Here is a 22408-nt window from a genome sequence, read left to right on the forward strand (position 1 = left end):
TGACCCCTTCTCGGGTTTCCGAGGTGGTTCCCTTCGGAAGTAGATTGCGCAATCTTCCTTCCAAGGAGTGGCTGGTGGGTTTGAACCGCCAGCCTTCTGGTTAGCAGCAAATGTCTTAGGCACTATGCCAACTATCCTATGGGGCAGCTCTACTCTGTCCTAAAGTGTCACTAGGAGTTGGAATTGGTCTGGTTTCGTTTTATTCCACTATGCTCTTGATCCCCATGGTAGATACTCCACACATTTTCGTCTTCACAATGATCCTAAAAAAACCAGCTTCCATCACGTCCATTCCTGCTCATGGTAAGCCCATGTGCACCAGAGTTGACCTATGCTCTGTAACATTCTCAATAGCTTATTTTTCAGAAGTAGATCACCAGGATTTGTTTTCAAGGCATCTCTGGGTGGACTCAAACCTCCAATCTTTCATTTAATGTCTGAATGTGTTAGCAGTTTGTACCATCTTGTGACTCTACCAGGTAGCTATTTTCATCTCCATTTTGAGAGGAGGAAACTGAGGTTCAGAGAAGTTAAGCATCTTGCCTAAGATTAGTTGCTTTGTAGGATTCTGTTGAGTCTATTTCAACTCATAGCAATCTCATGTGAGAGAGTAGAATTTCTCCATAGGATTTTCTTGGCTGTAATCTTTATGGAAGGAAATCTCTAGGCCTTTCTCCCATGGAGCCACTGGGTGGGTTCAAACCACCTACCTTCCAGTAAAAGCAGCTGAGGCTTAAGCTGTTATGCCACCGGGGCCCCTCAAAGTTAGTGGTTAGCGAGTAATAAAATTAGGATTTCTTCCCCAGGGTGATTCCAAGGCCTTCTCATCCCTCTGCAGTAAACATCATTTGTTATGTGTTGATTACAATCATTACACAGACAATCATTATTGGCATTCCAGAAGACACCCTCCTACTCACCAGCTCTATACTGCTCCCAAGGGCTAGTTCTAGTAGTGCTTCCCTGGGAAGCTCTCCATGAGCTCTCCTCCACCCGAGGGGCCTCCCCATTCATCAGGTCCTTCTGCCCACTGCCCATACTTGTGCTCAGCTCTTCTCTTGGCTGGGACCTCTCTACTAGCCTGGAAATTTTTTAAGGGCTGTGACTGGATCTTATGCCTTCCAGGGGCACTCACACTGGAAGGCTGCTGGCTACATAAATAGTGTAGGAAGAAAGATGACTGAGCCCTGTGGGTGAGGAGTAGGCTATAGCAGGAATGTAGGCAGAGACCAGGCAAGAGTCCCAGAGCCCAAGCAAGAGTCCCAGGGCCCTGGATGAATGAGGTGGGGAAGGCCACAGTCCAAATGTCCTCGTCAAGGTCATATGTAGGGTGTGGGGGATAAGCTGAACACACTTAGGTCAAATCCTCTCTCTCTAGCAACTCCATGATTGTTTCCTCATTTGTACAATATGGATGGATAGAAAGACCTTTTTACCTGAGCAGTGTTGTGAGGGGTATCAGAGATGGGACTCTGCATGTGCTTTGTAAAGCCTCTAGTTCCTACTCCCCATGAGCGCACACAGTGGGTGAGTTATCTGCACACAGAGTCTTAAACTACTAAGGCCCCTAATCGAGCAGAGTAAAGTCCGATGGGACAATACTGGAGTTGGAGGGTAAAAGGCTGGGGTCATAGTAGGAGGGTATGTGGACCCAGGATAACCTAACCCACCTTGGAAGATGAGTGAAAGGAGAAATAAATCAATAGTTTGACAAATAACAGTTTAGCTTAATTAGTAAAGAATGCCTGCCTTGAGCATTAGCTCTCTTAAAGAACTATCTATATGGGATCAAATTGACAACACCAACTCAAAAACTTACATAGGAACCTTAGGGGCTACTGAGTTTATGTTAATGGTGGAATATAATTCAGAAAAAGAGGGTGAGAATGGTTGTACAACTTGAAACTGTAATAAACGCCACTAAACTGTACATACAGAAATTGTTGAATTGCTGTATGTTCCACTGTATATATTTTCAATGACAACAAAAATAAATAGAACAATTAAAAAATAGCAATAAGTTCAAAGAGGTAGGATTTATTGAACATGTAAGTACAATAAACCAAAAAAAACAAAAACAAAAACAACAAACTCACTGCTGTTGAGTCGGTTCCAACTTATAGTGACCCCTCCGTGGGTTTCTGAGGCCATATCTCTATGGAAGTAGATTGTCCTGTCTTCCTTCTGAGGAGTGGCTGGTGGGTTAGAACTACCAGCTTTCTGGTTAGCAGTTAAATGTTTTAGGCACTATGTCACCAGAAGAACAAAGGGGTGTGCTCAATGCTGCACATAAAATGTAATCATCATGATAACTCTATAAAATTGGTTTTATTCACATTTTACAGAGGAGGAAAGTGAGGTTGAGGAAGCTTCAGCGCTTGCTCCAGGGTCACACAGACAGGACATAGCAAGCAAGGTCTGGCCAGCTCTGACTTTATTGTCCATGTACTTTGTGATTAAGCTCTAGCCCAGGCCTTTACTTGGGTATCACCAGGCTGTGAGCCAGTTCTGGAGAGAATGTCAGATCTCCAAAGCTGGGGGTCCTAGGACATTATGGGTTCAGTGTCTTGTTTACAATGGGAGATTGGCACTCCGGAAGGAGGTGTTTGTTTCAAAATCACAAAGTAAGTGCTGGTGGAAAACGCTATCCAATTTTCCCCCCAGGACTGCCAGGAGGCTTGTATGCAGGAGATCGGTGCTGGACACAGCCACACGAGAAGACCTTCCCACCCTACCAGGGTCCATGGGGCCCCATCCTCAGTCTACCAAAGAAAGCCCTTTTTCTGCCACTTCTCTCTGTGGTGCTTTGGAGTACCCTTCTGTGGGTTGGCCTCTTTCCCCATCTGGCCTGGGGGTCAGAGAACTTCACCCTGGGGGTGCTGGGTCCCTGGGACTGTGACCCCATTTTTGCCAAGGCCCTCCCCAATGTGGCTGTCCAGCTGGCTGTGGACCAAGTTAACCAGGACCCTTCATTGTTGCTGGGTTCACGGCTAGAGTCTGTGGTTCTCCCCATGGACTGTGACACACCTCAGGCCCTGGCCACGTTCCTGGCCCACAAGGACAGCATAGCTGCTTTTGTAGGTCCTGTCAATCCTGGTTACTGCCCAGCAGCAGTTCTGCTGGCCCAAGGCTGGGGCAAGACCCTCTTCTCCTGGGTGTGTGGGGCCGCTGAGGGAGGAGATGAGTTGGTGCCCACCTTGCCTTCGGCTCCCCATGTGCTGCTAGCCATCCTGAGACACTTTGGTTGGGCCCGTGTGGCCATTGTGTCCTCCCACCAGGACATCTGGGTGGCCACAGCCCGACAGGTTGCCACAACTTTCAGGATGCATGGGCTACCTGTAGGGCTGGTGACTTCTCTAGGACCCGGGGAACAGGGAGCCACGGAGGTCCTGAAGCAGCTCTGTAGTGTGGATGGCCTAAAAAGTAAGTGTCTGTGGATGTCTTCCTCCTATAGACAGCCTGGGCATCATCTAATGGGTAACGTCCTCTGCATTAGACACTGGGCTTGGCACTTGACAATGGCACTGCCTCTAACCTCACAACAGCTTTGTGAGCAGTACTGCCAAGGCCCCCTTTTTACAGCTCAAAGAAAGTAAGTAAATTGTCCAAGTCACACAACTGCCAAGCAGTGCAGCTGGATTCCAAACTCTGACTCAAGTATCAGCAGAGGAGTGGGAACAAAGGATATTCTTGGTTCTTACCTGGTAAAGTAAAGGAAATGAGAGTAGAAGAGGATGAGCCCTAGGAAGAGAGTTAGAGCCACTTGTGGCTTCTTGGAATTGGAGTCATAGCCTTGACTGATTTGTTGATTGATTGACTCCTGCATTTATCCAGCACCTGCCTGAGCTGCATCACAGTGGTGGACAGGACAGAGGAAGTGGCTGGACTCCAGGAGGTAACTGTGTGATAAGGAGATAGGAAGTCCATCAGGGGAGACAGAGAGGCCAGGGTCATTCCATGGAACAGAGGCCGGAGGACTAGAGCAGACCTGTGGCTGGGTGCTGAGTGATCTGAGGAGGCCTTTTGGAGGAGCTGTCACTTGTCCTATCTTTAGGAAGTAGTTAGCCAGGAAAGGCGTGATGGGATGGGGTGGAGGGGAGAAGTACACCTGGAAGACAGAAGGAACTTAGAGTTAATCTAGACTGGGAGTTTCAAACTGTGCCTTGTGGTCCATTTGGATCAAGAACCCAACTTAGTAAATCATGACCAGGATTATGAAAAAAGAAAGAATGAGAATGGAATATAATCGGACAGACAAGAATAAAATGGAATAGAATACAGTAAAGTGGAATAGAGTAAGAATAGTGAGTATGAGTGCATTTGCAGGTAGTAATTGGCAGGTAGTAAGGGTAAGTTGAGAGAAGCCCTCGTGGCACAGTGGTTAAGTGCTTGGCTGCTAACCAAAACATTGGTGCTTCGAACCCACCAGGCACTCCATTGGAGAAACACGTGGCAGTCTCCTTCTGTTAAGATTACAGCCTTGGAAACCCTATAGGGCCATTCTACTCTGTCCTATAGGATTGCTGAGTTGGAATTAACTTGATGGCAATGGGTAAGACCAAGTAGAAGGAGCCCTAGTGACCCAATGTTTAAGTGGTTGGCTGCTAACTGAAAGGCTGATGGTTAGAATCCATCCAGCAGCTCTGAAGGTGAAAGATCTGGTGACCAGTTCCCATAAAGATCACAACCTAGAAAACCCTATGGGGCAGTTTTACTCTGTCACATGGGATCACTGTGAGTCAAAGTCACTGTGAGTGCACCTAAGCATCACATAAGTATTGTTTTCTGAAAATTTCTATCAGTTTTGTGAGTATGTTCAAGCTTTATATATTCAGTTTTGTGAGTATGAAAAGATAAAATAGATTTCTTATTGTGGGACACATTTTAAAAGCCACTAAGACAAACCATCGTGTTCTATATTGGAGGGAATTGAGGCCAGGGCCTGGTAGGAAGCAGGGATGGGCAGTCTGCTGGGATTATGTGGCTGGTTAGTGAGTTAGAGCCCAGGGGAGAGTGACACTTGGCCCAGATGTGCCCACTGTAACCTCAGCGACCACGCCTCACTCTCGGAGCCCCAGTTGTCCAGTAGGTGAAATGAGGATAACAAAACCTACCTGGTAGGGTCACAAGGAGCAGATATAGGTGATTGAGTGTTTTGTAAATACTTCATTCAACCCAGAGTCTCTGAGCATTGCTCTAGGTAGATCCTGACTGGACTCTGGGGACCCAGGGAAGACTGGCCAGGAGGCCAGTGGGCAGGAGGCCTGAGTTTGGCGTGGGAGCAGATGTGTAAACTGTCATGACAGCACAGGGAACAAAGAAGCTCCAAGGCTGGGGGAGCTTATCTGCTTGGAGAACTTCAGAGAGGGACAACATAATGTCACTCCAATGTGACATTAAAGCTGGGCCTGAAAGGGAGAAGTTGGTTGCAGATGGAGCTAAAAACAAAACAAAACACCCACTGCCATCACGTTGATTCCAACTGACAGCAACCCCCATTGGATTTTCAAGGCTGTAAATCTTTATGGAAGTAGATAGCCTCATCTTCCCCTCATGGAGCAGCTGGTGGGTTTGAACCACTAACCTGGTTAGCAGCCAAATGTCTTAACTCACCATGCCACCAGAACTCCTTAGATGGAAATGAGGGAAAAGGAATTCCAGGCAGGGAGACCAGCCTGTGCAAAGGAGTGAAGGCCGCATGTTAAGGGCCTTAATGAAAATGGTGAGCAGTTTAGTGCTGTGAGGATGGAGCCTGATGGCAGTGAACAGGGGAAACCTGATCAGACTCCTCCACCCTTGTTGCAGGGGTTTGCGTTCCAGCTGTTCCTCTGATATTCAGGAGCCAGGTGGGCAGAGTAGGTAGGATACTTACTTGGAGTCAGATTGCCAGAAGTCCACTCCTGGCCCCACTTCCTACTAGCTGTGTGACCCCAGGCAAGTTATTAAATCTCTCTCTGCTATGAACCAAAAACCAAAATCACTGCTGTAGAGTTGGATCCGACTCAGCGACCCCTCCTTGGGTTTCCAAGGCGGTATCACTATGGAAGTAGATTGACCAATCTTCCTTCTGAGGAGTGTCTGGTGGGTTTGAACCACCAGCTTCCTGCTTAGCAGTCAGATGCCTTACGCACTATACCACCAGAGCCCCTAGATTCCTCATGAATAGCATGGGGCAAATCTAAGCCCCTTGGGTTGTGCAAATGGTTAACACACTTGGCTGGTAACCAAAAGTTTGGTGGTTTGAGTCCACCAAGAGGAATTTTTGAAAAATCAGCCATTGAAACCAACCCTATGGAACACAGTTCTACTCTGACACACATGGGGTCACCATGAGTCAGCATTGACTTGATGGCAACTAGTAAATCAAAGCCCCAACAGTGCAGGGTTGTGAAGATGAGATGGACTGCAGCGGATAAAGGGCTGAGAACAGCAGCCTGCAGTGAGCATGCAGTTCCTGCTAGCTGTTCCTGTGTATATGGCTTCTTCCACAAAGTATAGCTCTCCAGGGGCTCAGCAGAGGCCGGAGCTTCAGGCTCTGACTTCCACATGATGAGGGGTCCTCAGGCCTCTGCAAGGAGACCCCTGCCCTTCCTGAGTGGGTCCATTTTCCTGGATATTCTGGAGAGAAGGGTTGCAGAGGGCACCCATCTAAAGTGCATGGCTATTTTTTGGCTGCCGTTGTAACCTTGTCAGAAACACCAGTGAGGTAGAGATAAAAAATGGAAGTCCAGTGTGGGACTCTGACCTTAGGACTGTTGTAATATTGAATGACTAAATGTTTGTAAAAGTGCTTTAGGCACCACAGAAAAAGCAGTCAGTAAACATCAGCAACTATCAAAGCCAATAGGGTGGAGGGAGGCTGGGAAGTTGGTCAAAACTGAGGGTGGGCTGGCTGGGAGGGACATAATACAAATGTGTTCTAAATCAAGAGGATTTTTTTTCCATAAGGACAAACTGAGATTCGGTGACCTTGGCTGTTATTGTTACAGTGGGAGCAGATTAAGGGGAACTTCCACCTTTCCTCATATTGATGGGGAAGGAAGGGGCTTGGGGAATGACAGCAGAAAGAAGGCCTGACAGGAATACGGAGCAGTTCTCCATAGGCACAGAAGTCCAGGCTTCAGGGAGACCCCAGTGGGAGCTGGGGCTGCAAATGTGACTCTGCTCTCTCTGCCCCCAGTTGTGGTGCTGTGCATGCACTCAGCACTCCTGGGTGGCCCCGAGCAGACTGCGCTGCTGAGTCTTGCGTGGGCCGAAGGCCTGGCTGATGGGAAGCTCGTCTTTCTGCCTTACGACACACTGCTGTTTTCTCTGCCCTACCACAACCACTCCTACCCAGCCCTCGGTGACAGGGGACCTCTGCAGCAGGTCTACGACACGGTGCTCACCATCAGCCTGGAGTCTGCCAGGACGGGTGGAGAGGTAGCTGCCTACTTGGAGCCAGAGCAGGTCAGTGCAAACCCTCACACGCCTTCATGAGACCCCTGGAGGACCTGGAGCCATGGGCAGGGTGTGCGTGGGCTCCTTGTCCACCCTCAGTCACCCACCTGGCCAGCCAGTTGCGCCTCCACTGTGGGCACATGACCTGTTCCTCATCTGACAAGGTGTCTATCTCACTGGTTCCTGGGCATATCTTTCTTTCTCTCTTCCTTCCTTCCTCCCTTTTCTTTTCTCTCTCTCTCTCTCTCTCTCTCTCATGTGTGTGTGTACCTCAGGCTCTCTTATTTTATCCACTCTTTTGGCTCCTTTGTTAATTCTTCTCTTGCGTCTCTTTTGCTTTTGTTTTTCTCTATGACTCAATTCTTCTAGTTCTTATTTCTGGCTCAGCTGCTCTTTCTCTTGAAGACATTCTTTTTCTACTTTCTCTGCCTCTCTCTATTCTCTGCATCTCTCTAGCAAATTGTGAAAATTAGGAGAGAATGTTGGCAGTGTGGGAGAGTGGGAAGGTTTTCTGAAGTCACTGCTGTGAATTTGAAGAGTTCTGGGAGGGAGGGGGATAGGGCTGCTGGCTTGGTTTTGGCCCAAAGGGTTTAGTTGAACTCACGTCTTCCTTGGGATGTCTGCTTCTTGGTGATTGGGACACAAATGTCAGAAAGTGGTGACAGGCATGCAGGTGCCAATGGAAAGCCAATCAATCAGTCATTCATTTGATATGGATCAAATCCCTATCATGTGGCACTGTGTCAGGTGTCGGGTGTCAAGGACATTGTAATGGACAAGACAGGCCTGGCTTTCAAAGAGTTTCAATTCTGTTATTGGGAGCCAGACAATAACCAAGTAACCAAATTCAAATAGCAGTAAACCTTCCAAGAAAATACACCAGGATAAAGTGATAGAATGGCTGGAATGGAATTAGTGGGTCACAGGAGGTGAGATGGGCAGGGAAGGCCTCTCTGAGGAGATGGCACTTGAGCTGAGATCTGAATGATAGGGAGGCAGCCAAGTGAAGATCTCGATGAAGAGCAACAGGTGAGGGAATCAGTGAGTGCAAAGGCCCTGAGGCAGCACAAGTTGCTGAGGAGGAGGCAGAGGGAGCGTGGAGTGACTAGAGTATCAGGAGTGATGGAGAATGGGATCCAAGGTGAACTCAGAGGTCTGATCATATGAGGCATGGTAGGCCAGGGTAAGGAGGCTGAACTTATTATAAGTAAAATGAGAAACCATTAGTGGGTTTTAAATAAGAAATTATTTGATTTACAGTTTCTAAAAAATAACTTTGGATGCCTTATGGGGATGGCATGAAGAGGGCAAGATGAAGAAAGAAACCCTTAGGAGGCTCCTGTGTGGTCTAGGTGAACATTGGTCAGGAGTAGGCAGGAGTGGAAGTGGTGAGAGGTTGGTTGAGTTGGAGATAAATTGTGAATATAACCAAAAAGACCTGATAATGAATTGGAAGAGAGTAAAGAGTTGTCAGGGATCATGCCTGAGCTTTTGGCTTGAGAAGCTGGGTAATCAGTAATTTCATTTCCTAAAATGGGGGGGTGGGGAATGGAGGAGGAGTCAGGTTGGGGTGGTGGGACAAGGAGTTCTGTTTGGGCTTATTAGTTAAGTCTGAGATGCCTGTGAGACATCAGAGTTGGTGATGATGGTGGTGGACACGATGCTGGTGGCTATGGAGACTGAGTGGGGACTGGGGTAATGGTGGCAGAAAGGCATGTGTGTGTGTGTAACAATAATCCCAACAATTGCTGTGGGCAGGAGAGCCAGAACTCAGAGACATCTGGGAGCCTGTGCCATAGGGTTGGGGACCTTCTCCTTTGCAGGTGTCCCCACTCTTTGGAACCATCTACGATGCTGTGATCCTACTGGCCCATGCCCTGAACCGCTCTGAGAGCCATGGACCAGGACTCTCAGGGGCCCACTTAGGGAACTACACAGGGGCTCTGGATGTGGCTGGCTTTAGCCAGAGGATACGGACAGATGAGAAGGGCCGGAGGCTGGCCCAGTACGTCATCCTGGATACAGATGGTTGGGGAAGCCAGCTGGTCCCCACCCACATCCTGGACACAGGCACATGGAAAGTGCAGCCCTTGGGCAGGGACATACACTTTCCAGGAGGGGCTCCTCCAGCTCGTGACTCCAGCTGCTGGTTTGACCCTAATACGTTATGCATGAGAGGTAATTCACCATCCATCCATCTATCCATCCATCCATCCATCCATCCATTCATAAATCCATGTATCAATCTATCTAATATTCAAGAAGGGTCTCTGGGCAGTATTATAAGGAGCAGGGGCAGGTGCTAAGACTTAATACTTTATTGTTAAGTCCATTCTTCCATTGAGGTAAACTAACCAACAGTTGCAAAGCACCAGGGAGTCTAACAAGCTCTCCCCTCTGATGAGCAGGGCTGCCATGTTTATAGAACACATTCCTGTATCTTACCTTTCCTAAACATCAGACATCAGAGTTGGTGGTGACGGTAGTGGCCCTGCCCTGTGACTAGGCCATTATCCTCCACAGTCACCAGTGGAGAAATGAAGCTCAGAAAGTTTTGGGGACTTGCCCAAGGCCATACAGGGAGGCAGTGGCTAAGCTAACACTAAGCCCACATCTACTGACTCCAAGTGCAGAATTCCTTTTACCTCATGACAACAAGGGAGTATGAGGTGAGGAAGCCTATCCCATTCAGAATCCTGATATTCAATGATAGATCTTCATCCCTAGTGAAATGACACTGACACACACACAGACGTGTGTAGAGATGAGCACACATATATTGGTGCAAATAAGCAAATGCACTCACCTTCTCTGCTGCACGCCTAGTTATGGTTACTGTAGTTGGTGGGTAATCTCAGGTTTGGCCAGGTTTGCTTATGTCCCTGCCCTGCTCAAACCTTCTGTGGCCTCCCATGCCTCACAACTTCAGCTCTGCCTGCTTCTTTACTATATCTCCCAACATGACTCCACAGGCAAGGTTGACTCCTTGCATTTCTCCAAATACACACCACCCTTTCAAGCCTCCCTTTTCACACACATTTTTCTCTTCTTGGAGTTCTCATCTCCACTAATGATGCCCACCTTGCTTGGATAAATCTTACTTGTCTTTCAAGAAAAGGAGCTCCAGTGGTACAGTGGTTAAGAGCTCAGCTGCTAAAAGAAGGGTCTGCAGTTCAAACCCACCAGCTGCTCCATGGAAGAAAGATGTGGCAGTCAGCTTCTGTAAAGATTTACAGCCTTGGAAACCCTATGGGGCAATTCTACTCTGTTCTTTAGGGTTGCTATGAGTCAGAATTGACTTGATGGAAATAGATTTGGTTTTGGGGGTTTATCCTTCAAGAACAATTCTGCAGTCAGGGTTGGGGCTCCTTGCCCTGTGCTCTCCACCTCCTGGGTGTACCACACCATGCTCATAGAGTGCTTACTCTTTCCCATGTCTGCAAGTCTCTTTGCCACCTGCTGTATGGTTTACCCCCTTACCTCTTCAAATCTCTGCTCAGCTCTTCCTTCCTCTCAGTGCTTTGTGAGAGATAGTGTGGTGCAATGATTAGGAGCCCAGATGCCAATACAAAACTGTGTGGGTTTGAACCCAGGCTCTACCATTCATGATCAACCTCTCAGTTTCCTCATCTATGGAATTGTGATAATAACTGTACCTATTTCCAGAGGTCATTATGAGGACTAACTGAGTAGAAATACATAACAACTTTAGATCGAATGCACGTGCACAGTACCAAAACCAAACCACTGTCATCAAGTTGATTCCGACTCACAGCAACCCACAGGGTTTCCAAGGCTGCAAATCTTTACAGAAGTAAATTGCCTCATCTTCCTCCCACAGAGCAGCTGGTAGGTTTGAAACTCCAACCTTCTGATTAGCAGCCAGATGCCTTAACCACTCTGTCACCAGAGTGCCTTCTTGTACATAATAAACAAACAAACAAAAAAACACAATAAATACTACAAAATATTTGCTGCTATTATTATTATCTGAATTCAACTCAGACTAGGGGGTCTTAAAGGAGGCAGGCAGAAAAGTCCTTGTCCCACACAAAAGGAAGGAAGGGTGGGAAGCAAGGAAGGAAGAAGGGATAGTCCCTCTTTCCATGGCAGTGGAAGACAATGTCCTTTCTCCAGATGAGGCCAAGCATTTTACCACCTTGTCAGGCCAAGCAAAACAGCCCCTCACCTCACCTGGGAGGATCCAAACAGCCTCTGTATCTGGCTCCTAACATGAAGGCTAGAGATTTGGTCTTTCTTATCACAGTCAGAGCTATCCCACAATGAAACCATCTGATAAGACAGGTAGTGAGTGGCCCATCACAGGGGATATGCAAGAAATGGCGTAACAACTGGTAGGGATGCTCACCTGACGAATTTTTATTCAGCACCTGTCCTGTCCAGGTCTGATGCTAGGTGCCAGCGGCACAGAGACAAATAAGGTACAAGCCTACCCTCTGCTACTCTCAGTCTAAGTGGAGGGCCATACTAGTACAAAAGGCCATGGAGTGATCATGACTGTAATGGGGCTGAGCAGGGGCCATGGGGGCCTGAGGAGGGATGTCCAGGCTGAGAACACAGACGACAGTGTTGGGAGCTGAGGTCTGTGCCTGATGACCATCCACAGATAGGATTTCCCACCTGGGCCCATCTTGAGACCCTGCCCAGGGGAGGAGGCTGGGCAGGGTTTTGAATTCCTTTTCCCAGGGTAGAAGTTTCCCCAGGGAGTGAATGGGGCTGTCCCTATATGTGGTTCTCACTGTTATGACTCTTGCCTGTCCTGCTTCCCCCACAGGCGTGCAGCCCCAGGGTAGCCTCCTGGCCCTGGCCCTGGCCTGTGTTCTTGTGTTGGCTGGTGGGGCCCTTACCTGCCTCATCAGGTGAGACTGTCTGTGCCCCAGCCTGGCTCTGCCTCCATGTCCCACCCACAGGACCTCTCTCTGGGTACACAGTACTGGTAAACTGCAGAGGAGTTCCTACCCCACTCTTCTCCATCCTAAGGCCTCAATCAGGGTTCTGTCAGGGCCCCAGGCTGCCTCCAGAGAAATTTCACTTGAGCCTTGAGGAAGAAGCCTGTGACTTTGGACAAGACTCTGGCCTTCCCTGAGCTTCATTCTAACCATCTGTAAAATGAAGGCTTAGCCAGCATGATCCCCAAGGGTTCTTCCAGCTTTGAAAACAATTCCACCTCTAGTCTGAATTCCATGGTGTTCCTGGATCCAGACCCTCCCTGAACCTGAGCCCTAACTGGAAGGGGGCTAGACTTCCACTTGCATTCCTCCCCTACGGCTCTGGCTGTCCCATGAGGCCTCCAGGCAATTTGGGAGCAATTTAGGCTTTGAACCAGCAAGGGTGTAAGACACCAGAGGCCTTAGACCTGAGCCTGAGGCTGCAGGGCTCTGTGGGAAACAGTCACACAGCCTTCTCAGCCACACTAGGACTGGTGCAAAGGCAGAATGGGGAACCCAGGGAGAATAGGTGAGGGCTCTGAGTCAGACGCAGGTCCCAGGGGCCAGACTGAGTGGGATAAAATGTGTACCATCCCCACTGCCTTGCACTGTTTGTTCTCCAGGTTGGGCATACAGCAGCTTCGGCTAGTACGGGGCCCCCACCGGATTCTGCTGACCACCCAGGAGCTCACCTTCATCCACCGGCCCCTGAGCAGTCGGGTGGGTAGTGCACAGGCTGGGCCGGGGTAGGGGCTGGACTGGGAGCATGGAAGCAGACTGAGGTCCAGCTAAGGTTTGTGACCATGCCTGCCCTCCTCCAGAGACTGCACTTGGATACTGCGAGTGAATCGAGAAGTGTGGCAGATGGCGGGAGCCTGAGGTCAGTGGCCCAGGGATCAATGAGGAGTCTGCCAGGCCCCCAGGAGCCCACCAATGTGGCCCTGTACCAGGTGAGGGCCTCTCCATCCTCATGCCCAAGCCTGGGGAATTGTAGTAAGTTTGGGAGAAACTGAGGGAGCCCACAGCCTCTCAGGCCTCTGTTCCACTCATGTTACAGGATGAGAAACTGAGGCCCAGAAAGAGGCAGTGTGACTTTCCTGGGTCACACAGCAAGTTAATGATAGGTCTAGAAGTGGGAACCAGACTTCCAACTCCCAGCCTAGAGTAGTTCACAATCTGATCTTGGGAAACAGCAAGTTCCTGGCTACTTGGCCCTGGGCACAGACAGCCAAGGTCCACCTCAACGTCCCTCTTGGGCATGAGGCAAGCCTAGGCTCACCCCCTGCCCACTCAGACAAGGGGCAGTGAAACTCCTGGTCCCCCAGGCCCTGACATGTGGAGGTTTCTCCCAGCCCAGCACAGCCTTGGGGCAGAGGCTGGGTCACCAACTCACAATGACTAGAAAGTCAGAGGTCAGACCAGCCAGACTTGATGGTAGGCTCTGATGATCCCAGTTTCTCAGATACTGATGGTCTCAAATTGACCAATTCACCGATGCTGTAATTCTCATGGGAGCTCTAGTGGTATAGTGCCTAAGACATTTGATTGTGGTTCAAACCCACCAGTCGCTCCTGGGAAGGAAAACTGGGCAATCTACTTCTGTAGAGATACCACCTCAGAAACACAAGGAGGGGTTGCTATGAGTTGGAATTGACTTGATGGCAGTGAGGTGTTTTTTTTTGTAATTCTCATATTTCTTGATCCTCACAGTTGACAAGCCAGGAGGATTGCTTCTACAGGAAGCCACATGAGACTCTTGCTCCTTCTTTCCCACATTCTCCCCTGGGGAATTCCACCTCTTTTTCTTTTCTGTTGATCAGAGCTTTAGTGATGGGCAAAGCACGATTCATCTGCTTTCCTCAGTTAGCTGACAGGCTGTGGGTGAGTTGGAGGAGGCAAAATACTTCAGTGATGAAGGGAGAGAGGTCAGCTCTGGACCAGGCCGAGGCAAGGACAGAACTCAGCTGAGTCCCCACCCCCACCTTGCCCCCATCCTCCCTTCTCTCTTTCCCTAGAGTCCCTGGGTCCCAGAGTCCCCCACTACCTCACAGAGTTTGGGTATCATGGTGCCTGTGGCCTGAAGGTAAAGCTGGCCCCTGGGAAGGGAACTATGTGCTTTCTACCACCACCTCACCATGTGGGTGAGGGTTATCATACTTGCTTATGAGGCAATTATTTGAATTGGAAAATGAGGTTCAGAGAACTGAACTCACCTGCCCAAGTTCACAGAACTGGAAAGTAGTGGAGTTACCACTGGCTCTGCCTGTTCTGCAGCAAAAATGTAGCTGCTGTTTCTGCCGACTACACTCTGCCCAACGTGTACCCACAGAAAGTGGTGCAGCTGTGGCTGTTATTACCATTTCCATTTATGGTGAAGAGGAATCTCTGGGTGGTATAAACAGTTAACTAACATGCTCGGCTGCTAACAGAAAGGTTGAAGGTTCAAATCCACCAAGAGGCACCTTGAAAGAAAGGCCTGGTGATCTACTTCTGAAAAATCAGACATGGGTAGGAGAACAATGTGGGACAAAACTCAAAATCATTTTTTTTTTTTTAAAGGGACCAGGTTTGCTGGTCTGATAGAGCCTAGTGGAACCCCTGACACTATGGCCCCTAGCTACCCTTCAGGTTTGGAATTGAACCCACTCCTGTGGCTTCCAGCCAAACAAAAGACAGGTATATGACCTGAACATTTACATTAGGTAGATACACTCCTTGGAGAGAACAATCATGGGAGAAAGAAGGGATGTTTATGCACAGGGAGACAGCTCAGGGGGCAGGAGTACAAGGAGAGATGGACATAGGGAAGAGGTAACTGTCAGGAGGAAGTGGGAGGGGAGCTGTTGCACTGGGGTAAATTGTAGTCAGTGTCGTGAGACAAAATGTATGTGAACTGCTGTATGGAAAGTGAATTTGCTCTGTAAACTTTCACCCAAATCACAATAAAAAAAAAAAAATCAGTCATGGAAAACTTTATGGAGCACAAGTCTAGTTTGACACACATGGAGTTGCTGTGAGTCAGAGTTAATTCAGTGAGAACTGTTTTTTTATTTTATTATGGTGAAGAAGCTTGGGCTTACAGAGGTTGAAGAATTTTCCCAAAGTCACACAGCTGGGAAACAGGAACAGATAAGCACTTACTGTTTCTTTCTTGAGCAGGGAGACTGGGTACGGCTGAAGAAGTTTGAAGCTGGCACAGCCCCAGAGCTACGGCCGAGTTCTATCAGCTTCCTGAGAAAGGTAGAGCTGCGAGGGCATGGACAGTGAGGTGGGACAGCGTGCTTTGCAGGCGACGCTTTCTGGTCTGAATTGGTTCCTCATCAATGAGAAAGATTCTGGCCTCAGAAAGGAAGTCATTCCTATCCATGATTGCCACCCCATTCCCAGCACCTCAATCACAATCATACACAGCACTGTCACCACTGCATGTCAACATTCCTAAAGCCATGTCTCCATCAATGGGCTTGTCATCATAATCACCAGGAGCACAATCACCTTCATCTGTATCATCACATGGTGTAGCCAAGACCATCAAAGGCCCGGTTATCATCTAGGTCAGCCCATCCATTCCTTTATTCACTAAGTGTTTGTTGAGTGCCACCTATATGCCAGGCAGTGTTCTGGGCTTTTGGGAATACACTAGTGGAGAAGAGAGACAAGTTCCTGCCTTCAGGGAGCTTACAGTCACTTGTCATCACTAACCACAGAAGCACCTTCACCCCAAGATAGTCACCATCCTAAGATGCACTGTAGGACGAGGACAGAGCCCAGGATTTGGAATCAAAGACCCCAGGTAGAATCCTGCTTCCATAGACACTTGGCTTTCCTGTAAAATGGAGCTATGCTATCCACCTCCAGGGGAATTAAGAAGATTGGTGAAAATATATAGCCTAGAGCTGCCCTGGGTAAGAAGTGTGCCTTCCATACATGGTGATTTTGATTAGTATTTCCAACATCACCACCATCTGAAGTAAAATTTTTAGAGATTAAGTGACTGGAGGTTGAGTTAGGTGTTTCCCAGTGGGTGTCCTATAACCAATGTGAGTAGACATTTCTCAAACAATTTTGGAAATTGTTGGATTAACCACAGGATTTCTCAGAACATTTAATATGCTGTTCTGGTTATCTATTTCTTACTTGGCAACAACTTACCCTAAAATGAAGTGTTTAAAAACAACAACTGTTTTATTAATACCTTAACAATTTTATGGGCCAGATATTTGGCCAGGTTTCTCATAGTGTTGTGTGGAGATAGCTCAGTGGCTATCAACTGGTGAATGAGCTGATCTAGAGAAAGAGTTGGCAAACTATGGCCCATGGGCCAAATCTAGCCCACTGCCTGTTTTGAAAATAAAATTTTGTTGGCATGCAGCCATGTTCATTCATTTATGCATTATCAATGGCTGCTTTTGTGCTGTAACCACAGAGGCGAATATTTATGATGGAGACTGTATAGCCACAAAACCTAAAATATTTCCTATCTGGACTTTTTTTTTTTTAAAAAAATATGATGCTCCCTGGTCCAGAGGGTCTAAGATGGCTTCACTCACAAACACCTTGAGTCTTGGCAGGTTGGCTGGAAAGTTGGACTCAGTTGGACCTGTCTTTGCTTTCTGTGTTGTCTCAGAGCCTCTCCAGGGGTGTCTCCAGCATGGTGGTCTCAGGGTAGAAGGACCTCTCACCTAGCAGTTCAGGGGTCCAATAAAAAGTACTCTGAGAGACAGGAAATGGAAGATGCCAGTCTCTAAGACCTAGACTCAGAAGGTTCAAGACCAGTTCCAGTATGGTCTATTGGTCACAGTAGCCACAGAGCCTACTTAGATTCAAGGGGCGGGTGGGCAGAGGGGGGAGAGATCCCTCCTCTTGATAGCAGGAGTGTCAAGGAATTTGAGGCCATCCTTAACTCACCACATGCTTAAGTGCTTATGAATCCCAAAGGGGGAAAAATAAGTTGTTTCCCCTGTTGATGACCCCTGAACTGTTTTTACGAGGAGAATGGTGCCAGATAAGGGTTCCATCTTTCCTGCTTAGGCAAATGCTAGTGTCTACCTCTGGTTGGATTTGAGCTTTCTAACTTGCTAGACAGGATCCCTGGGTAGAGCAAATGGTTAAGCCCTCAACTACTAGTCAAAAGGGTGGTGATTTGAACCCACTCAGTAGTGACTCAGAAGACAGGTCTGGCAACTTGCTTCCAAAAGGTCACAGCCTTGAAAACTCTATGGAGTAGCTCTACTCTGCACACATGGGGTCTCCATGAGTCAGAATTGACTCAACAGTAATGAACAGCAACAACACTCAGACAGCCAACAGGGAGTCTTCTTTCTGCTTGTGCCTAATCCCTCTGCTTCTAACCCTCCTCAAAGCCTGAATCTTGGAGTAGAGAATTGGTATGGTTTTCAGGCCCACGGTATCACTTAAGTTGGGAAACAGGGCTAGATCACTATTCTATGGCAGGACACAGCTCACTCACTTACCCATCCTTGATGTTTCCAATCACTCATTCATTCATTCCTTCACTCACTCATCCATCAAATGTTTCCTGAGGCCTCTCTGGGCTCAGCCCTGTGCTGGGTGCTAAGAACTGGGGGTTCAGACACAAACTACACCTAGCCTAGTCTCAGGAGCCCTTTGCCCCAGCAGATGCGGGAGTTGCGGCACGAGAATGTTGTCACCTGCCTGGGCTTCTTCGTGGCCCCTGGGGTCAGTGCTCTGGTGCTGGAGCACTGTTCTCGGGGCAGCCTGGAGGACCTGCTGCGGAACGAGGCTCTGAGGCTGGACTGGACTTTCAAGGCCTCCCTTCTGTTGGATTTGATCCGCGTAAGGCTCCTCCCATGCAGTGGGGTCAGTGAGAGGGTGGGGAGATGAGAGATGTTCAGATTTCCCACACCTGGGCTCTTTCCACTTCATCTGAGAAAAATCTGAATAGCATGGCAAAGGGTGAGGTGAGGGTGGAAGGTTTCCTGGTATCCAGGGCCCCTCTCATTCATCATAGGCCTAATGGACCCTTAAACGTCCATCCCAGGGTGTGCGGTATCTGCACCATCGACATTTCCCTCATGGCCGCCTCAAGTCCCGCAACTGTGTGGTGGATGGACGCTTTGTGCTGAAGGTCACTGACCATGGTTATGCAGAGCTTCTGGACACTCAGCGAGCTCCTTGTCCCCCACCAGCCCCGGAAGGTCAGCTCAGGATGGGTAAGGGGCTGCCAGTAGGTTCTGAGGCCTTTAAGTCAGGTGCTTAGGGAATTCCTGATGAGGCAGAGGTGAAGTGGGAGAGTAGCAGCCCTCAGACATTTTCTGTGGTGTGGTTACATTTCCTCTCTGAGCCTCAAGGTCCTTACCTGTGAAATAGGGGGCATACAGGCCCCTACATCCTGAGGGTTGCAGGGAGAGGACAATGAGGCCACATGGGCAAAGTGGCTGGCCCACCAGCTGACCACCTGACCTGTGGGGTGATTCTGCCCTGTGATTGCAGAGCTGCTATGGACAGCTCCAGAGCTGCTTCGGGCACCTGGGGGCCCCAGGGGGGGCACTCTCAAAGGAGATACCTTCAGCATTGGCATCATCCTGCAAGAGGTGCTGACACGAGGCCCGCCCTACTGTTCCTCAGGTCTCCCTGCAGAAGGTACGGTATCCTCTTCCCCTTTCCCTGGCCTGTCCCTGGCTGGAGACTTCACCTAGTTCGCATGCTCTGTGACCATTAAGAAATTGACCTGGGAATAACCCTGACGCCAGCATGGACTTTACGTCCACAGAGACCTCAATTTTGCCCCCGCTCCATCACTTACTTGCCCTGTGACCTTACATAAGTCACTTACCCTTTCAGAGCCTCAGTTTTCTCATCTCTGAAATGAGGATCCAAAGAAAAACTTGCCAGACACTCATCCACATGACTGATGTGGCCTGGCTGCTTGGTATTTAGGGGCTGGGTTCACGGATTGGGTGGGGCTCCTTCAGGAGCATCTCTGCCCCAATACTTTTGAATGTGTAGGATAACTATTCACTCCTTCCCCATGGTCTGCAGACAATTTCTCTCTTCTAGCTTCAGTGCCAGAGTCCAACTTCAGAAAGTTTTCTTCCCTTCTGAGTTCTCTATCAGAGGTCCCTTGCTCTTCCTGATGTCCTCTTTCTGCCTCTGCCCAGGCCCAGCAATCTTCCCCACAGATACCCTAGTTTCTCAGCCCGCAGTGTGGAGCAAGGGCAGAGCCAAGTCCATCATCCCTTTCCCACTCCCGATGGATTATCTTAAACTCACCAGGAGGCCAGCCCCTCTTCATTTCTCTACCAGAGCACTGCTCAGTGAATAATGAGCATTCCAGGCCCAAAATTTATGAAGTGGAGGAGTGGAAAGGCGAGAGGGCTTTATCAGGCCATATGTGTAATGTGGAGTGTTGCTTCCTCCACATCTGCCTGCTGAGAGAGACTGACCAGCCAGATGGGGTCTGAAAGACATGTGGCCAAAGCAAGGCCCTCCAGCCCAGAAAGCCACCAGGCATTGGGTGCAGGCAGGGATGTAAGGAGGGTAGCGAGTGCCTGGAGCAATTTCTAAGTTGTATCCCATCCCAAATTTTAAGATGAATAGATACAGATTATGACAATGCATCAGCAGAAATGCCTTTCCCCCTTTTGTCTAGCTGCCTCGGTCAAAAGCCCTTAATATATGGAATGTCATTCTGTACCTTGTCTGGTGCTTCCTTGGACTTGTGCCCAGGGACAAGTGCCGCCTTCTGCCTACCCCCTCACTATGCGTTTGGATGTCTACCATGCTTGAGGAAGGTCATTGGGCTGTACTGAGTTAATAAACTCTGCTCAATGATGTCTCTTTTCAAGTGGTGTCCAGAGCCTGTACCACAGCTGCCATACCTTAGATATGTCTCTGGGTGCAGGGGGCTGCCTCTGGCCATCATTGGAAGAGGCTATCAGTTCAGAACCTACTGCTTCCTGGAGTGTGGTTTCCCAGCCACAAGGTTAAGAGCACAAGCCTTGGGCACGTTGACCTGAGCCCAGCTCCACAATCATTCATCCATGACTTTGGATCAGTTTTTCAAGGCCCTGAGCCTCAGTTTCTGCATCTGTAAAATGTGCTCCCTAGTGCCTGCCTCGCAGGATTGTTGTTGTTGTTGTCATGTGCCGTCGAGTCGGCCCCGACTCATAGCGACCCCTCCTTGGGTTTCCGAGGCAGTTATCACTACGGAAATAGGATTGCCCAACCTTCCTTCCGAGGAGTGGCTGGTGGGTTTGAACCGCCAGCCGTCTGGTTAGCAGGCAAGTGTCTTAGCCACTATGCTACCAGAGCTCCTAAGGATAGTTGTAAGGATTCAGTGAAATGTTTTAGTGCTTGGGTTGTTTGGGGCAGGGATGCCAATGAGGATCCCAGGCTCTCTCCTCACCCTCCCATTTGGGGACAGAGCCTGCTTGCTCTTAGAAATAACAGTGGTTTAAGATCCTGTATAGGAGCCCTGGTAGCATAGTGCTTAAGGCACATGACTGCTAACCAGAAGGCTGGCGGTTCAAACCCACCAGCCACTCCTCGGAAGGAAGATGGGGCAATCTACTTCTGTAGTGATACTGCCTCGGAAACCCAAGGAGGGGTCGCTATGAGTCGGGTCCGACTCGACGGCACATAACAACAACAACAACAAGATCCTGTATGTGGATGGTGAGGAGCCCTGGTGGCATTGTGGTTAAGTGCTCAGCTGCTAACTGAAAGATCAGTAGTTTGAACCTGCTAGCTGCTCCACAAGAGAAGGATGGGGCAGTCTGCTTGTCTAAAGCCTTTGAAACCCTGTGGGACAGCTCTACTCTGTCCTGTAGGTTGCTACGAATTGGAATTGACTCTACGGCAATGGGTTTATTTTTTGTATGTGGATGGTGCTTTGCAGTTTCCAAACCGTTTTTGTACATGTTATTCCATTTGAGCCTCATCACCACCCTGTGGGGTGGGCAACTGCACCCTTTTTAGAGATGAGTTGAGTGAGGCTCAGCGAGGGTAAAGGACTTCTTAGCAAGGAAGCAGTGGAGCTGGGATTTGAGCTGAAGTCCCCTGATCCAAGCTCAGTGTTCTGACCCCCAAAACCTCTTGAAGTCATCCTTGGAAGGTCTTCCTGGAGGCCCGCCAGGCCCTGTGGATCTGAGTCCGTGGCCTCCTCCATCCATCACGAAGCCTGATCAGTTACTGTGATGCATGGGGTGTGGACAGCAGCAGGGCACTGTGGGGGAATGCGATACCTGGCCTGGCCTGGGGCAGTGGTTCCCAGCATGTTCGCCTAGGAACACTCATTGTAATATCAAAAAAGGTTGAAGCCTCCTGTGCTACTATTTGACTTTTAATATCCGCTGACTGAGAAAATACCCAATGACAAAATCTGCTCTGAAATCAGCAACACTTTGAAATGGATTTGTATTTTATTCATCACAACACCATCCACATACTTTTGAAAAATAGTTGTATGTGTGCGTGCTGCATTATTGGTTCCATCTGTACACATGGCTTGGAAAGCACACATAGCTCCTCAGAGCCCTACCTCAGAGGCTCTCGGGGTCTGAGACTTGCAGGCTGGGAACCTCTCGTCCAGAAGCAATTGTGAAGGCCAGGGAGGAGGTCAAGCCTAGTACTAACCAAAAACCAAACCAGTTGCCGTTGAGTCAATTCTGACTCTTTTTGACCCTGCGTGTTGCAGAGTAAACTGTATTCCATAGGGTTTTCAATTTTGGAAATAGTTTACCAGGACTTTCTTCTGAGGAGAATCTGGGTAGATTCGTACAGCCAACCTGTCACCATCTGGGGACTCTAGCATCTGCTTTTTTACTAGCCAGGTGGCCCTGGGCAATCTACTAACCCTAAAGGTCTTAGTTTTCTGTCTGTAAAATGAGATTGGGCCCATGCACTACAAGGAGGCCAATGAAGGAATGGGAAGGGGATTGAAATCCAGAAAGACGTTTCTCTTCACTTGCCCCAAGGGCTCCCACCTCCTTACCTATGATCCTCCTCTCCACCATAATTCCCTCCTCAGAGATTAA

At 48.9% G+C, this 22408-nt stretch overlaps 1 protein-coding gene across 1 annotated transcript in view; it reads left to right on the forward strand.

Annotated features, from left to right (window-relative positions):
- The first annotated feature begins 224 nt into the window (after nt 1–224).
- LOC103197150 (guanylate cyclase D-like) overlaps nt 225–22408 on the forward strand; it is a 49759-nt gene continuing 27575 nt past the window's right edge. The window contains exons 1-11 of the mRNA XM_042780964.1: nt 225–303; nt 2665–3423; nt 7181–7449; nt 9264–9618; nt 12236–12320; nt 13013–13109; nt 13211–13339; nt 15549–15629; nt 18030–18206; nt 18412–18568; nt 18864–19013. Of these exons, the coding sequence (XP_042636898.1) occupies nt 225–303; nt 2665–3423; nt 7181–7449; nt 9264–9618; nt 12236–12320; nt 13013–13109; nt 13211–13339; nt 15549–15629; nt 18030–18206; nt 18412–18568; nt 18864–19013 (2338 nt within the window). The remainder of the gene's footprint in view (nt 304–2664; nt 3424–7180; nt 7450–9263; nt 9619–12235; nt 12321–13012; nt 13110–13210; nt 13340–15548; nt 15630–18029; nt 18207–18411; nt 18569–18863; nt 19014–22408) is intronic.

Source organism: Orycteropus afer, unplaced genomic scaffold (genome assembly GCF_000298275.1).
Source record: "Orycteropus afer afer isolate SDZICR_OR568_19922 unplaced genomic scaffold, OryAfe1.0 scaffold00074, whole genome shotgun sequence".
NCBI lineage: Eukaryota > Metazoa > Chordata > Mammalia > Tubulidentata > Orycteropodidae > Orycteropus > Orycteropus afer.